The sequence below is a fragment of the Vanacampus margaritifer genome, chromosome 14 (assembly GCF_051991255.1).
Source record: "Vanacampus margaritifer isolate UIUO_Vmar chromosome 14, RoL_Vmar_1.0, whole genome shotgun sequence".
Lineage (NCBI taxonomy): Eukaryota > Metazoa > Chordata > Actinopteri > Syngnathiformes > Syngnathidae > Vanacampus > Vanacampus margaritifer.
In genome coordinates, this window is record NC_135445.1 from 11,347,197 (window position 1) to 11,365,211 (window position 18,015).

Below are 18,015 nucleotides of genomic sequence, written 5' to 3' on the forward strand. Positions count from 1 at the left end.
AACATGAACTTAAAAAGACGCAGCGCAGTTAACAGCAAGACCTAACATATACCTGTAGTTTTTAAAAATGTAAGAAGAAAGTTCTTCTGCTGGCCTTATTTTTGTTGCTTTCTCCTTCAATGAATTTACTATTTTATTATAGTCAGGTGATTCAATTTTTTTTTATTGTAGTTAATCATAACTTCAATAGTTAACTCACAAATAATCGCAAATTTTATATCTGTTCTAAATGTACAATAACATATTTTTTCAGTTTTCAGTTTTTAAGTTTTCATACTCTTGTTAAGATAAAAGTGGAAAAAATGTTAAATAATAAAAATATGGCTGCATCTTTTAGTCATTGATACAAGGATTTCATAATAATTAATAAAATTGAGTTAAATTAAAAAATATGTACTGTACTGTAAAAAAAAAAGTGTGATATTGATTTGTGTTGGTCCTTTTTCTGCCACTAGATGGCATAATTGCATTTGTAAGACATTGGTAACAGCCTCAGTGCATTCTTATTTTCATATTAAGAGCTATCTAATCTTTAACATGAAGTAACTTGTGAAATTCTGCACATTTTTAAAATTGTAACATACAACTTGACCCCAGTCCCCACAAATATATGCATTATTATTAAATCTATTACTGCTAAATTTTGTCGTGGATGTGTCTGCTGCCTTGCGCCGGGAATTGCCCCAGTACAGGCTTTTCAAGTAAGGGGCGGTCATGAATCGCGTGTTTAAAAAAAATTGTGGCGTTAAAAGAACTTTAAATTAACTCAAGAGTAACACAGTCATTTTGACAACCCTACTTTTTGAATTTAATTTTGTCGCTCTAAGAAAGTGCTCCTTCGCCACCAAATGCAGCGCCCCCCCACCACCCCTAAGTCATAAAATTACAACTTTATTCTCAGAAGTGTGAGTGTGAAACTGACTTTATTGTATACATTATACATTATTTTATTATCTATGATACTGACAGTTTGACCCTGGAACAGATTAATCAGATCATCATTCATCTTTGCACTATAAATCTAACCAAACTATGTCAGTCCTTCAAAGGGTAAAATGGATTTGGTGCCTATTTAAAACAGTTCTTGATTGCTAATATTTATGCAATAGCAAGAGCTTCAAATCTAAATCCTGCTTCCAGGCTGCCGACACCAGTAGCAGGATATGAGGCGGCAAAAAGCACATTTGTCAATCAAGAAAACACTTAGCGGTGCAGACAAAGTTCAAGTCCACAAAAGAAAAGTGCTACGTGTGCAATAGTGGAGGAAAGTACAACAGTGCTACACGACAGCACAGGGACCTAGAGCTGCTTCGCGGGCCAACAAACTTTGGATAAAGCGCTGCAATAGACAGTTGGGCTGGGAACCTGAACTTTATTATGACTGGGATAAACCAGGATGCTGTTTTAGCCATCGCTATCTTACTTGTAGTGAGCTAGTTAGAATTGTTAGGAACTTAACTCATCAGAAATCGCTGTCAATTTGGATATTGTGACAAGAAAAAGGTTGCACTTTTGATTAAAGGAAAAACAAAAACAAAACAAAACTCAACATTGTGAAAATAAAAACTATACTCGTAAATTTAGGAATTTCTCTAAAATCCCTTTGCTCTTGTAAATCATTAACTTTCTTGCAAAACAATTGTAATCTTAATGTTCAGATAAAATCACAATGACATTGCAAAAAGATATTTTTGATTATGCAACGTATGATTTTGTTGTAAAATCACTACTTGGAAAAAAAACGTGAAAAAAAATATTTCTTAAAAGACCATCTTGTTCTTTTTATTACATCTTGAAAAGTTATAAGAAAAACAGTCGTCTTGTTACAGGAGTCAAGAAAATCTTGCAACTTTAGTCTCAACATGACTTTTCCAGTAAAATCATTTTATTTTTAAGATAATTTACAAATTTGCTCTCCTAAAAACACATCTTCCCCCAATAAAATTACAACTTTATTCATCGAAAAAGTTTTTTTTATTGTATATTTTTTCAATTCTAAATGTAAAAATTGTAAATTAAATGATCCCAAAAAGGTAAGTATAATATTTATTTATTATTTATCATACAGTTTATTACAAGATAAGGTGTAATAATAATAAAATGCTATATATATATATATATTATATTATATTTTATTATTGTAATTTGCAGCCAATGCAGGGGGGAAAAAAAACAGTTCTGAAATATGGATGCAGAATTAACTTCTTATACAATCTGCATTGGGTCCGAGTGAGGCAGTGATCCACCAGATTCAGGAAACGTGTGTGGTCGTTTGCATCCACGTTATCTTAAGCTTTTTATCAGAACTTTCTACACTGTAGCATCACAAACCGTAACGAAAATGCTACTCACATAAATGCTGACACCAGCGTTGATCTTGTAGAGACCATAGGCCGTGTCCTGTGATGTGATGATCAAGTTCATGGGCCTGGCGTCAGTCATCTCCAGAGAGAACATCTTGGCGTCCTGATAGAAAATTGAACGCAGTTTACGTTAATGGGAAAAAAAAGTCATTGTGCACCTTGTTGTATCACCATGAATAATTAAGCTGAGCAGGATGGCTTGAGCAATGCATGACTTTTATATGCAAATTTTCCACTGCTTAAGCATAAGAATGAGATAATAACCCTTAATGCTTATATGAAAGCTTCATAATATGGTGCTAACAGTCCTGTTGCGGGGGAGGTTTGGCAGTAGATGAAAAGGCGCCCTGTGATTAGGGAAAGACGTTCCAGCGAAGCGGCATAAATATTTCTCCCCGCGCTGTCAAAGCGTCCCGGTGAGAGTTACGGAGCAGCCAAGTAATGAGTGTACGCCGTGTTGCACAAACAAAGCACAACCTTGTGGGATGGCACACCATCGTCTCAGGGATCAATACAATGAATAGAGTGGAAAAACATACAGTGGTGATGTGATGTTTAAGGACACTCGTTGACACATTTTCATTAAATGTAAGTAATGTGTTTCCTCAAACGCTTCCCAGCTCCCCAATGAGAAAAAAACTATAATGACAGACATTACTTCATGAATGCTATTGTTCAAACAATGACAAAGAGGTACTATAAGTGCTGCTAAGATGAGTGAACTTCCTTTCTAACCGACAACACCTATCAAAGCAGAATCCGACAAATTAACGACTTTAACGACGATTAGCATTCCAATCGACACTGACATTACTGTAATGCAGAGGTGGGCATCGAGGGCCGGAGTCCTGCAGGTTTTGCATGTTGCCCTTCTCCAACACAGCTGATATACGATCGGCTCATCAGTAAGCTCTGCATAAGCCTGATAACGATCCTGTTGATTGGAATCAGCTTGCGTTGGAATTGAGAAACCTCCAAAACCTGCAAGACTCCGGCCCTCGAGGACCGAGATTGCCCACCTCTGCTGTAATGCAACAGTTGCTAACTAGCTAAAAATAAATTCTGAAATAATCCACAGTCAAAAACATAGACCACGCACAAGAATATCTGCCCATACTTTATCATCTATCATAGGATTCATCCTCTCACCAGTTACTCATAAAAAACGGTCACCTTACAAAACAGAAATAGGCACAATGTCTAGAAATAAACCATTGAGTTAAAAAGCTTATATGCACAACGATGTCAATCACTGCTCTCACTGCATTTTATTTGTGATATAATACCCAACAATCTACTGTAAACAATCAACTGGAAATAATACACAGTTTAAAAAAGGCACAGAAAACACCAGCCCAATGTACTGTATCATGTATGTAATAAATGCAATAGCTCATTTGACCAGTTACTCATGGTAATCTTGCACAATCGAAATAGACAACTAGAAATAATCCCCAGAGTAAAAATAAATAAATCTGACGTGCTTGGTCACATGTGTGTGTAAAGTACTTCTACATAATTAATGCAATAGCTCCTCTCGTCAGTTATGCATAAATAAACAATGTTACATAACAGAAATAAACCACATGGTAATTTTTTTGTTTGTTTTTGTGAGAGAGAGCGCTCAGTATTGTTCATTTGGTAATCATACCGATTTGACATGTCATCATCATTCACGTCTCTTTTTTTTCCTCTCTTTTTCTTTGTATGTGCGTGACTATGTGCGTATGCATGTGTGTGTGTGTGTGCATACTCATTAATTCACCTAAAACCTATTAAAAATCCCATACCGTTACACCTAAACCGAATACTTCAGAATCCAGCTAGAGTAGTGAGGTTGTCAGGAGACCCGAGGAAGGATCAAAGAAAGAAAAAATCTAATTAAAAAAAGTCAAAAGGTACACTTGGCCACACAGAAATAAATATAAATAGTCCTCAGAACCGAAATGCAACAAAATAAAAAAAAAATGATTTTTACAATCCTAATTACTGCCATTGGTTCTATTGGAAAGTATTCAGGATAACCGCCACCATGCACAATTTAACTAAAAATAACTAGAAAATAAAAGAACAAAAAACATGGCAGGCTGATTCACGCACAGTGATACAGTTTTAGTGCTCCTCTCACCAGCTATGATAACCACAACCAGACCAGAAATAATCCACAACATGCAATGTGACAATTTGTATATATAGTGTGACCTTGTTAATGTAACAGGACTTGCCAATGATACTCGTTTATTGCGCATGGGATCCAAATTGTAATGAAGCCAATTCCCTCCTCTCCTCCCGCATCCTGACAGCGTCGACTCAATTAACAAGGCTTCTAATTGGCTTAGGAGGAGTGAGACGCTCATTTGAAGTGTTAAAAATAACTTCCAGCTGCAGTCGAATTTGACTTACACTTCTTTGCCTATTGCGCAATCAGCCAAGGGTGTGACAGCTACGCAATGTCGACACGTCTCCAGAACAAACGGCGTGCCAGTCACTTTCTCGTTGCGGACGCTAACGAGGTAAAATGTGCTTGCTATTTTTAACATCGATGTACTGTGCAGAAAATGTCAAACGAGAACTGGCGAGCTGTGCTATTTGCTGCAGTTTAGGGCTATATAGTTTTGCAACATTGACATAATGACCAAATCAGTTTTTTGCAACGGATGTTTTCCCACAATACTGCTGGGATCATTTTCTTACTCGAGGGCGGTGTAAAGAACATTATTAAACTAGAAACAGTGTATTTAAGGAGTTTAAAACAAAATGAAAAAGCACTATTATGTAAAAATGTGGTGACATACTGTCGGACTCATAGCTCCCCAGACGCACACAACATTGTGGCACATGTCAAAGTTTACTGGATCGCTCATCGTTGCTACAAAACGCAAGACCCGCATTTTTTCTGCTGGGCAAAATGTATTTATTTTTGCTGATTTTGACTCTTTTCCCACATAAGAACAACATGGAAATCTGTTTTGGGGGTTGTCTCATGTTATAGTGGACACGAGGATAGTATGGCTGTAACATGTTGTAAGCTTATATGCAACATTTTTAACATGATCATCATGCAAATCAACGATTGTGATTGGTTATGTAAGATCCAATCATGAACCAGAAATGTTGACACCATCTAAATTATGCGTTTTATTAGTTTAGACACGCGAATACTGTATGTCAAGTCCACTGGGACCATCTACGGGTCTGAAGGGGTTAATACTGCACAGGGAACTCGCAAGATTTTTGGAGTCTTAATATTGGTGCTGGGTATCAATTCTAATTTCCTTTTATCGATTCAATTTCGATTCAATTTCGAACTTATATTTCAAGGCAAACAGAATATTGTGTGCTCTGAGTACTTATACATGGTGGATACCAAATGAGAGATCGTGTTCCATTCTTTCATTTAAAAAAAAAGTATGTTTCTACCTTATTCCGTTCTTTAGTAATCACTATTTGAAAATAGGTCATTTGAGTGACATTGAGCGAAGGAAGTAGAGAGGAGAGCTTTTTGTTAAAAGAAACATTTTCTGCACAACAGTGACTTTGACACTAATATTTTTTTGTTTAGTGACGCTCTGTGAATTAGATTTGCTGCCATCTGCTGGCCATAGTTAGTGGGTGTTTTATGATTTTACAACCCCAATGAGCGTTGCACGGACGTTCCACTGCCCATTGAGGGAAAAAAACAAAGTAAACGTCAATTAACGTTTTTGCCGGCACTCATTTGGATTTTAGTATACGTCATTAAATGTTTTTGGCGGCAAAAAAGTTAAAAAGATTCTGAACTGTGTTTAAGTACAATAAGTCAGGTATTTCATAAATGTAAGAAAATACTTTAAAATTCATCCATTTTCTTAACCGCCTATTCCTCACAAACGTCAAGACAACAGTAAAATACAACAACCAAAAAACGTGGCCTTTAAAATTGTATTTTCTATTAAATTGATGGGAAAAAGAGATATTTCAATAATTGATTCGTGGTTTTATGAATCGATATCAGGCTCCAAAAGGAAAATGAAATTGATATTGATTACTTGAGTTTTTTAAACCCAGTCCTACTAAATTTGGATGAATACAACATTGTGGAGTGACCACACATCAGCGTCTACTGGAGCAGTAGTCACCGTTAGAGACGCCATCATTAACCATCATTAATATTGCGCAGCAAAGTTATTGCCAACCTCTTGCAGTATAAATATGGTTGCACACAACATTGTGGAGCTGTCACAGGTCAATCAACTGGTCTTTCTCTACATAAGATAAGGTAAGATTGTGGCGGTGCGGTACATGACGAGATGAAGAGACTAAGGTGAGTTATGTCACTTTACTCTCCACAACTAACTGACAAACTGTTTACACAGCTAGCTACCGATACTCCCTTTCAGCCCAGTTATGTCTATCATCTCTTAGTTTGAACACAGAAACACGTCAAGATACAGGTCCCTGGTCAATGTCTCTCCCTTGTGGGTTACCACACACAAGATCGTCTTTAATACTGAGCTGGAAAGTTTTTGTTGTCTAAACCTGGACGACCACAATATTGTGGAGCCACCAGATGGTAGTCTACAGGAAGTCTATTTGCCGTTAAAGATGTTGTCTTTATACAACATAAGACCACATGTGCAATCCTTACAATGAGAAATTGTTGCCTCTGTTGGTGCTGCTGCTCTGTTGGCAACAAGAGTTCAAAGAGTTTGGCAGTGTTTGATGTCCACTGAACAATACATTTTTTTCCCAGGTTGTAAAATGGAGACATCTATTTGTGGGAGGGGTAATACACACACAATATGCACCGTTAGATGGCAGTAACTTAAGATTTGTAGTGTTGAATCAGCCCTAATGAGCATTTGTGTGTCACACTACCAATCAAAAGTTTAATAGCACTAAGCAAGTGTGTCCAAACTTTTGACTGGTAGTGTTCAATTACACTGTACAAGTTATTGGAAATAAACAGCACAGGAACGTCCCTCCAGTGAGGATTTAATGTTCATAGAAACTCATTCATTTTTTCTGGGCTGCATCCAACGGGGAGATGATGTGCAGGTCTAACGCTAAATTAATTTTCTTTCCACCCGATTTTGAGCGGGATCCAAGAGAATAGTGATGAGCCTGGCCGGGCCACGGAAAATTTGCAGATCTTGTGCTGAACAAATTAAGTCCGAAGAGACATCCAAAAGTAATTGTCCACCGGCGTAAACACAGATGCTTCACATATACAACAAAAATATATTAAACAAAAACGATTAGATTTTGCACACTGGCTACTAGATATTGGTCAAAGTACTGCAATTCTAAAATGTATCAACCATACAGACAATGTTTCGACTTACATGTTTCTTAGTGGTCATAAGTGTCGTGTAAAAAGTTAATTGTTGTTGTTATCATTTTCTGTTTATGGTTATCATTACATTTTTGATCTGTTCCTGGGTCAAGCTACAGCTATTATAAAAAATGTTATTAACTATACAGGTAATGTTTTAAGTAACATTATAAATGGGCATATACATTTAAAAACAAATTCAACTTATATATAAACTTACAACATAGCAACTTACATATTATTTTAAAGGGGAAACTAACCCCCCCAAAAAATTATTGGCAATATGTTGATGCATCCCTACTAGTCTAAATATGGTATTCTGGTTAATATTGTGTTTTTATTATTGCGTGGAATATGAGTTAAGCAGGAAAATACAGCAGTTTTTTATCAATATCACAAGGCAGTCATTTTTCCACTGCTTGTCGATTGAAAATGACATCACAGTTGCTCAGGGCTCAGGTAACAACCAATCACAGCTCAGCTTCAGAAAATAGGTGAGCTGTGATTGGTCGTTGCCTGAGCCCTGAGCAACTGTGATGTCATCTTCAGGCGACAGTAAGTGGCAAAATGGCCGCCCCCTGAGATGGATTAAAACAGGTGGATGATTGCTTCATAACTCATACTCCACAAGTGTAATATAAATCAGAATGTCAACTTTAGACTAGTGAGGTCACATATAACAAAATTGTCAAGAAATGTTTAAGGTTGACTTCCCCTTTAAAAATTCCTGGGTAAAACTATGGTCATTATAAAACCTTTATCAAATGTATAGAAAATTATTTAAGTAACAGTTTAACTTTCTAAATGGTTGTAGAAGTGTAAAAACAAGTTAATGGCTATCATTTCTTTCTATTTCTTGTGCTATGGTTACAATTACAGGTATCCTTTAGTGGGGAAATTCAGTGTGAACTGTGTTGAGAGCATCCAGGAATTTGGAAGACTTGAAATGGACAGCACTCATCGTGACTTTCAAAATTGACTCACTTCCTCATTTATGAAGGAAGATTATTGATGCCGTTTCCAGTTATTCTTTTGTTCCACTCCCAAAAAAGGAATTGGCTCCGCTGGTCTCGTCTCAGCCTATTGCCAACAAGCCTGACTAAACCAGCCCGTGTGGGACATCAGACAACCTCCTCCCTATGAATTATCCCGGTCTTCGCACCACCACTACCCAAAAAAAAAAAAAAAAAAAAAAAAATCAATTCTTGCCAAAGGGTGGGGTGTAAATCATTGTGAAAACAAAGAGACGGAGAAGGAGGTGAAAATGTGGAGGGCAAAAAGCTCCCGTCTGACTGGACAGCTTGGCAAGAGATGAAGTCAGTCTACTTCCTTCGCCAAGGTTGAACCATTAATAATTGATTTGTGTTAGTCCATATCCGAGTATGGGGCAAACCCAAGATAAGTGACTACAACCATTCAATTTTGACTCAAAAGGATTAAATTAATCAATTGGTTGTGTCGTGGAGCATCATTGCGTCGTGGGGGCAGAGTGGGAACAATTCCACCAAACTAACTACTCCAATTTTATCCTTAAACATTTTGGTGTGCTGTATTCGTCAAATGTGAAATGAAGGTGGTAAAAAATATATATTCTGGTGGGGGATTTTCTTCACCCAAACAGCTAAAATCCGCATGCTATCCAGGTGTAGCATGACAGTACTAAGTCATTTTTTTATGCATGAAATGCGGAACAGATCACAAAATCCTTTTCTTGCATCGCAAAATCCACGTTGCTTCGTGGCATTTCATGAGACAACTTCTGCACTAGCCTGCCTTGCTGCTACCTTCGAAGATTACATCTTTTTACAACTTGACTGAGTGACTACAAAAAGACGCCTGCCTTATCGTCATGATGAACATGTGAGAAGGCTTGAAGAAACAGGGAAGCTTATAAGAGAGCAAACAGAAGAAGAGTGAGCGTGAGCACACTGATAAGGTCGTGACAAATGCGGACTGCGTCGGTGAAATATGGAGTCAGGAACAGCGATAAGAAGGTGTTAAAGATTCCAGTGTTTCCTTTTCCTTTTAAATCGCAGTTCCTTGAAAGACAAAGGGCACTATTGGAGTGCAGTCTCAGGGTGCTGTATCAATACACCAGAATACGATATCAATAACGGTGCTGCGGAATTTTTAACGCAGTGTTTTCAAAACCACATTACTTAAGACTTTTCAGCAAACATCAATATTAACATACAATCTAGGGATGCACTGAAATAAAAAATGGTTGGCCTAAACCGAAAATGAAAAATGCTTGGCCGAAAACCGAAATGCCGGGGGCGGGGAAAATGCAAATTTTTACTATCATTGCATTTATTAAAATTTATTAAAATTATAATATTTATTTAAAATATTTATTTTGCACTGGCATTTTAACCAAGCACAATATAAATTGAAATGTGCCCGCACCGCAGACATGTTGGCTAATGGTACATTAAACACCAAACGAGGGTTGAGCATTTTCTGGCGGTGCGATTGCAACTTATAGTCAATGTAGTTTGCACAGGCGGGGACGGATGCGTGCGGTGGGACAAGGTGCGGCGCATTTAAAATCGGCACATTCACATATTCATCAATTCAAAAATAAATAAATACATTTGTTCGCACCAGCTAATCGGCTTCGGGCAAAAAGACTTTTGAGAGAACTGGTGGAGGTGCAACATTATTCTTCAACAAAAATCACAGATCAGGCAAGCCAGGCAGTTCAGTTTGATGGTTATGGTTAAACGTTATGTTACATTTAAAACATTAATTCATCAAGGAACATTCTTTAGAATTGCAATAACAAAACAACAAACAAGCAAGTAAACCTATAATTTCGGTGGAAATTAATTTAAGCAGAAATAAATGAAATTCCTAAAGACGGGAAGCAACAAAACAAAACATTTGCTTTAAGGATAACCAAAGATGGGGAAAATAGAATAACATAAGTAAATACAATCGTATTCTTGTGAAAGTAATTCTGAGATTATATTATAGCCATATTGCACATCACTTTATCAAAATGACATCATTAACTTTATGTTGGCGTAGTAACGTGTTTTGTATTAAACAAAATTTAACACACCGTCTCTGCAGTTATAAACAGATTTGCTGACAGGATATTTGTGAATGGCAGATCCCATTAGAGCAGAAGATATGGAGAAAATTTGTTTTGATGATGACCCACCATCGTTCATTTAAGGGGAGAAGCCGGCCTTGACGTACTGCATTGTCCTGTCAGCCGAAGATAATCATCAGGCAGTGATGTCGGACGTGTGACACAGCGCGGCGCAATGGATATAAATATCAAATAAGCAATGTATGACATCTTGACACTTGGCAGTGATGATGGGTGTGATTGCAAAATTGGCTGCTGCACTTTTATGTGTGGCTAGGAAAGTTTACTTAACTGCAGTTGAGGGAGGATGAACTAATATGTCTATTAAAATGGATTTAAAAAAACAACAACAAAGCAACGATGACCATAATGTAACCCGTTACTACAAAACATGCACATTTTTCAGTAACAACTGTTTTATCCCATTACTTTTCCCAATCATGTAATCAGACTACAGTTACTCATCAAAGTACTCAAATGTTACTATGCAGTATATATTTACTTTGACTTCAAGGTAACGTCAGAATTTGAAGAAGTAGTAGTAAAAGTAGTAACAGTTAACCACAGTAGTGAGTAGGAATTGACAAGACTTAAACTTCTTAAAATACTTCATCTACAGGTTATGTTTGTAAATGAGAATTAGTTCTCAAACATTTTACCTGGTTAAATAAAGGTTAAATAAAACAATTTAAAAAAATAAGCACGTACTTTTCAGCCACGCACATATTAAATAATAAAATACAGGAAGACACCCGATTCCTAACACCCTAGAATCACTAAAGGCACTCAACAAATAACTACATTATGGAACACGTACGAAAGAGAAATATGCATTGTGTTACGTTTTCCGCACATTGACGACTCACGTGTCCATAGCATAGCATATAAACAGAAATGGATGTTTGTTTTCAAGATGGAAATGCAGTCATTAGTTTGAATTTGTGTAATATAAAAACTAAAATATTAGGGTTTGGTGCACGCGTTGTGCTGTTGACAAAGTGTTATCTAGCTTCAATAACCCGACGTCAAATTAAAAAACTGAACCATCACTTTTTTTTTGTACTGGAGTTTCAAACAAAAGGGAAATTCAAAGGAAATCAGAAGTGCGACCATTAACTCTTTTTATATTGTTTTGTTTTTATCTTGTCGTCTTACTGTGACATTTTGTTGTCTTATTGCAATGTTCTGATTTGTTTTATATTGACTTTGTATTGCTTTGTGATGTGCATTTTAATGTATTTATGCATAGGGGACTACAGATGCAAATTAGCAACTGCTGCTAGAATCTGGCATATTTACAACTTAATTTGATGTTCATTAATGTGCATTGTGCCTTTCAAATAAAATGAAATAAAAATAATAATACAAATGCAGTTCAAAGGTAATTAGTCAGACAGTGAAATAAACAATATCGTTGCGTGTCCACATGAAAGTCGTCTGAAATGGTAATCATTAAAAATGGCGTCTCCTCGTTAATGTCACGTGTGTACAGTAGTCTAAACCCGAGTTAGTTACAGTTGCAATATCCCTTTTTTTTCATAAATTAGAAAAGTTAGGCATCTAATTAAGCTTTCTAATTTTGTCTTAAGTGTCATCCATTAGAGAGGGAGGTCGTAATTTGAGCAAATACAGTATGATCTTACGTTATCGTGCCTGATACATTTATGCATCCTCCCTTGTTCTCATTTGCATCAATCGGCCACATTACTCTTACCGTGGCAGCAAAGTTGAGCTTGAGGATGTGGACCTCGGCCTTGTCCTGTCCCACGAAGCTGGTCCAGCAGCCGAGGTGCATTTCCTTCACGTATATCCAGGAATTGTCGCTTACCTCCACGGGATCACACATTGGACGTGAGGCTGGAAGACAGTGCAAAGTGTAAATGGTTTAAGCAATGGAATGCTGAAAATTTGTAGGTCAAGTACAGGGCTTCTCAGTTTTGTACCTACGGCTGCAATGAAAGTAAAATTTGTACACAAGTTGGAACACGCCGAAGTCTTATAGTCGTTAGTCCAAACAAATTTACTTGGCTTGAATTCTGGTCCTTATATTTGAAGACAGGTCAACTGTTCTGCTTGTCACTATATGTCACTGGCATGGATAGATTACCGACACCAAATGATTTGTAAATAATCATTTTTGGAACCATTAACTAAAATTTGATTATTTCCTTGACCTTTCAGGGCACACAAATGTGCCGCAGGACAGTGAGGGCACTAACCTACCCTTACAAAGCAATAAAGTGGATGGAAAAAAACTAAATCTAAGCCATAAATACAAAACAATCTAATAATAATACATTTAAAAAAAATAAGTATTGTGGTAATTGAGCGTGCCTTTTTGTGCCATATGACCACCCACTCCTACACCGTGCAAACTACTTTATTGCGTGCCAGTTCCTCAAAACATCATCAGGACCGTCCTTAACCGATGATGTCCTGTAAGTATTACTGAATCTCAAAATGTTAGAAAAAAAGGCCTGTATAGTTCTTGAAGGTTTACCATGTGGTCACTGGTCAGTTAATATTATTTGGGTTAAAATGTGTATCGACGTCGACCTTGAAGGTTCCCACTGCATCTACCACAGTTTAATTGTTTGGCCTCGGTAGATGTTTGTGCTCTACCGAGGGCGCATTCTTGTTTAACTGATAAATTGAGTCCAGGTATGTGCATCGGACTCACGGTTCACAACGGTTTGAACTTGTTGCAGTTGGTGTGGGAGCGTCCCTCTGCGTGACCCGTACGGCACTGTTTAAAAACGAATCATCTGGGACGCGTTTATCAAACATGTCAGGATAAGTAGCCGCAGTCATCCATCAATCTACTGGTATGGGCCGCTGTTTAACCCCAGAGGGACCCGTGTCTCTGGAGGAGGAATCAATCTGGGCCGGCCTGTCTGGTCATGGAGGGGTTAAATGAATGCTGTGACCTGGGCAGCACGTGTCCATGTGATTATGTTACACAGGCGGTTTACGCTGTCAACAAGCAACATGCTCTACTCTGACCAGCGGCAGGAGTGATAAAATATCCCAGAGAGAACGAACAGCATTGAGGGAAAGCAGTGATAAGGTCACATGACTGTCGTAAGCCAATCAGGATCAGTAATTCTTTCCTGACCCAGGTCCCATGAAAAGGGTATGACTCTAGAATTTGTGAACTACTGTGAGGTATGGTAAGCGATACTGTTCAGTTTGGTTTTGGGACTCTCTCTCAAAATCTCTCTCTCTCTCTGTGATTGTCCGTCCTAAATGACTACTTCAATAACTCGTATTAGTTATTGAGTTGAGCAATACTGAAAATGTGTCGAGCCTGTTCAGCGACGTCTTCTTTTTTTTCCCCCCTCCCTAACGATGACGTCACGTCCTTGCCACACGTAATAAATGAGCCGTCTGCGTGGCTAAATTACTAATATCACCACCAAAAATGTCATCTTTACGCTTCATGTTTCAAGTGAGATTAAATTCAAGTCAAATCTAAAGTCGCATGTTACTCGAAGCAACTTTGCCGATTCACGTACGTCTCCCGAGCCGTGCGGACCTCGCGGATGCGCCAAGCATAAATCATGCTTAATGCCCCCGCCAGCGCGGAGCGCATATTGGACTTGACGTTGAGGTCGGATATATGCGACCTGGCCGTTTAGACTGCGGTCGCATTGTAAAAATTTGGATATGTATCCGATCTAGGACCACATATGAAAGTGACCCAGGCCGGATATGAAAAAAATCAGAATTGACATAAAAAAAAGTCAGATACAGGTTACATTATGTTGACTTTTTTATGCAGACTACAATGAGATTGTGATAGTTTTGTAGACTCCTACAAGTTTAAAGATAGCCTTGTCATAAACTACAGTAGCGGAGACTAGATAAAGCCGCTTCTTACATGCTTTGATTTGAACTGAAAGAGGCATGAAGGGCAGTTATGTCACTCGTGGAACAACTTCACGCCTTCCCGGTCTGTACCGCAAGCTTGTCTTTGTCTATCCCCATCACGCCATCCCTCCCCTCACCCTGGAGGTCAAGGCTTCCTGTTATTCTGCCTCTCTGCGTTCATGTCTCTAGCTCAATAGCCACCACAGCCATAAAAGCATTTTTCTCTTGTTCTGCTGTGACGGAATCAACTTTCCATGACAGTCACCCCAAGAGGTCTCACTCATAAATCGTGTTGATTGCAGATTGCATTTGTAAGTGTGTGTGCGGGCATGTGTCACATTTTTACAAGGCACCATAGGATATGAACAACATTCATTTTGCCCTTGTGACCCAGGAAATGCCAATGGCCTCGCTAAGCGGTTTGCTGGTAAATGAGGTATGGAGGACTATTCCATTCCGTGTCCTCTTTATCCACTTATATCAGCCGCCTCCATTTCCCATTTCATGAGGGGGGGGGGGGGGGTGTTTACGGCAGCTTGCTGATTTCCAGTTTGATGTTTGGGATATAGCAAAGGGGGGGGGGGGGGGGGTGCCGAACAGACGGCAAATTAACCGAATTCCACCAATTCAAGTCTCGGCGTATCAGCGATACGGACAAGTGAGTGAACAATTTGAGGGGTGATTGTGGTATTTTTAAAACCAGGTCCACAAAACAGCTGCTAAGTAATCCCATGGGGCATTTGTCTTTGGCACAGCTATCGTGATGAAGGATGACAAGATCTTTGTACTCACATCATACTTTTTGACATGACTAGGTGTGTGGTTTTACAAGAACGGTACACGATAAAAGTCAGAAAAAAACTCAGCGGCTCAGTTCTCCAACTCCTCATGAAATAACGGTTTTCTTTGGAAGATACAGAAAAGAACTGTTTGTAATGTGCCTCTCCCGAGCACAACTCTGTGCAAATGAAGTGCTTCGTGGATTTCACACAATACCTTTAGCTAATGACATCGGCGCCACTCTCCAACTACACTTGGAAAAACTGTTTTCATTGAAGATACAGAGAAAAACCTTATTCAAGTGAAAAGCTTAGCAGCTCTAAAAGAAGAACGTACAATACATTTTGCTAACAACAACAGCTTTACTCTCCACCATCTGTCGGAATTAATGTTTTTTCCAGAGATAAATATTTTATGAGAAGACCATTATTCTAATGACAACAGTTCTATTCTCCAACTCCTCTCAGAATAACTGTTTTCTGGGCAATCTCCAGAGATTGAAAATTGTGTGTTCATGGCGCACTTGGCCTGATGACCTGCTTCGTGGATTTTACGATAAAAGTACATAATACCTTTAGCAAAGGACATCGACTCCACAATCCAACTCCTTTTGAAACAACATATTTAAGCAGCTATCCAGACAAAAACTTCTGTGTTCGGTTCACGCTTCTCTCAGGCGCAGGTTAATGCATGTGACATGAACAGCACAAAATATTGTCTTCCCTCTCCAAATCCTCAGAATAATACTTATTTGGGAAAGAGCGTTTCACTGAAGGGCTTTTAGTTTGATTGGCAGTCGTCTAAAAAGATCCTTGCTAGCTCTTCATTTATTGGTGCAATAGACGGCCACTGCAAACATTGCAAAGTAGGGCATCGTTTTTTGATTTTGTTTGGGGCATCACAAACACCAGTCACTGCTTAGATTTTCCAATAACTATATATATATAAATAATGTTTCTACAGCACATCTCTGGAGCTCCCACTCATTTTCTACACTTCCTGCAACAACTCACCTCCCACCAGATTTCACAGTGCAACTTCTCCTTGAGCGAGGCTTTCTTTTTGACAGATTTATTCGGGAAAGGATCCCTGCGGAGACTGACTTGCATCTGACAAGATAAAACATCAGTGCAAGTCGGCGGCAAAAAAAAAACAACAACCGCTGTTCAGGAGAACGCAAACAAATGCCCCCATTGCAGCGGTTGCTGGTGTTTTTCACACCGTGTCGGACTTACGTGGCCCCATGGTGGTTTTCAAATGCAGGGATTGGTTTATTCGCTGTATTTCCTGTAAGGTATCATTGGTTTATCATCATTGGTTTTTCGGATTATTTCTCAGCTCAGCTGAGCCTTTTGCATGCTCCGATGGAAAGTCAAAGCTAACAACTGGAGTGTAAAACTCTAAGACTGTAAGACCTGTAGATGTCAGTATCTCATTTCAAACTGTGGCCGACTGTCAAAAGCGGCAGCTACGGGTTCCCTGTCGTAAACATTCTACACTGCCAACGAGACTTGAAATCAATCGAGGTTCAAAGTGTGACAGTTCTAATCAGGCTTTAAATAAGCTTTACTTTGCACAGCCACGAACATCATATGATATGTATATAGCTACGATATTTGTATAGCTACTGTGTTTCACTGTGTTCAGTTCAACACTTGTTTCTTTGACAATGTAAAGATTGGCAAGCCAACATAATCATCTAGCCTGTAATGGACTGTCCATGTGAGTCCATTTCCCTCAGGGAGTATTCCTCTCATTTGTTTCCAGGATTAAATGAAGACACTCTTATTATTCCGAAGGCTGAGCCGGGCCTCCTAAATGAAAGCTCACCGTCCGCGTAGGACCGATATAATTATGCGGAGTGCACTCGAGCCGCACTAAGGGCAACCGGTGGACTGTGTTTGGGCGTTCCTGGAGACTTTGAGGTGATTTATCTTCTTTGGGGATCAATGCAGTCCAACACAGAGCTGGCTGGTTGGCATCCTGTAGTTCTACTTATTCCCTTTTTTTCCACAGAAGCAGCTAAATCCCTGACAAAAAAGTGTCGTTGACTTGTCTGCTCTGACTTAGCATACATACGATACAGCGCACATCATGGCTAAAATGTGCATTTCAGCAAGATGGGTACAATTACGCAATGCTTTAAGAAAAATAGTTATTACGCAGCACTATCAAAGCTAGTGATGCATTGCAGGGTGTACTGTATTTGCGCACTGTATTATTCTAACTGCCCATAATCCTCCCTTCAGAGTAACACATTGCACCACGCTCTGTTAAACATCAGGGCGATAAAGACAATTTTATCTGTTGAGGTTCAACCTGAATAAAGGCAACTGAAGGGAGTTGTTATTTTTGTGGGAGAGGAGTGAAAGTGATGATCCCCATGTTAGAAATGTTGGAGAAGTTATTCACTAAATTGCAGTTACAGATTACAAGCTACTGAAAACTGCAATTCATCAATATTTAGCGATTAACCTTTGAAACTGAAGTCCCCCCCCAAAAAATGATGTCATGACTACACATAAGAACCGAGCTTTGCCGTGAATATGGAAAATTGGGAAATTGACGTCCCCCACAAAATGTTTTACGAT

At 38.6% G+C, this 18,015-nt stretch overlaps 1 protein-coding gene across 1 annotated transcript in view; it reads right to left on the reverse strand.

The window, feature by feature from the left end:
* The window catches only part of eng (endoglin), a 51,404-nt gene that overhangs the window by 19,260 nt on the left and 14,129 nt on the right, over positions 1-18,015 (reverse strand). The window contains exons 3-4 of the mRNA XM_077542775.1: positions 12,489-12,631; positions 2,353-2,466 (exon numbers count right to left, since the gene is read on the reverse strand). Coding sequence (XP_077398901.1) covers positions 2,353-2,466; positions 12,489-12,631 — 257 coding nt within the window. The remainder of the gene's footprint in view (positions 1-2,352; positions 2,467-12,488; positions 12,632-18,015) is intronic.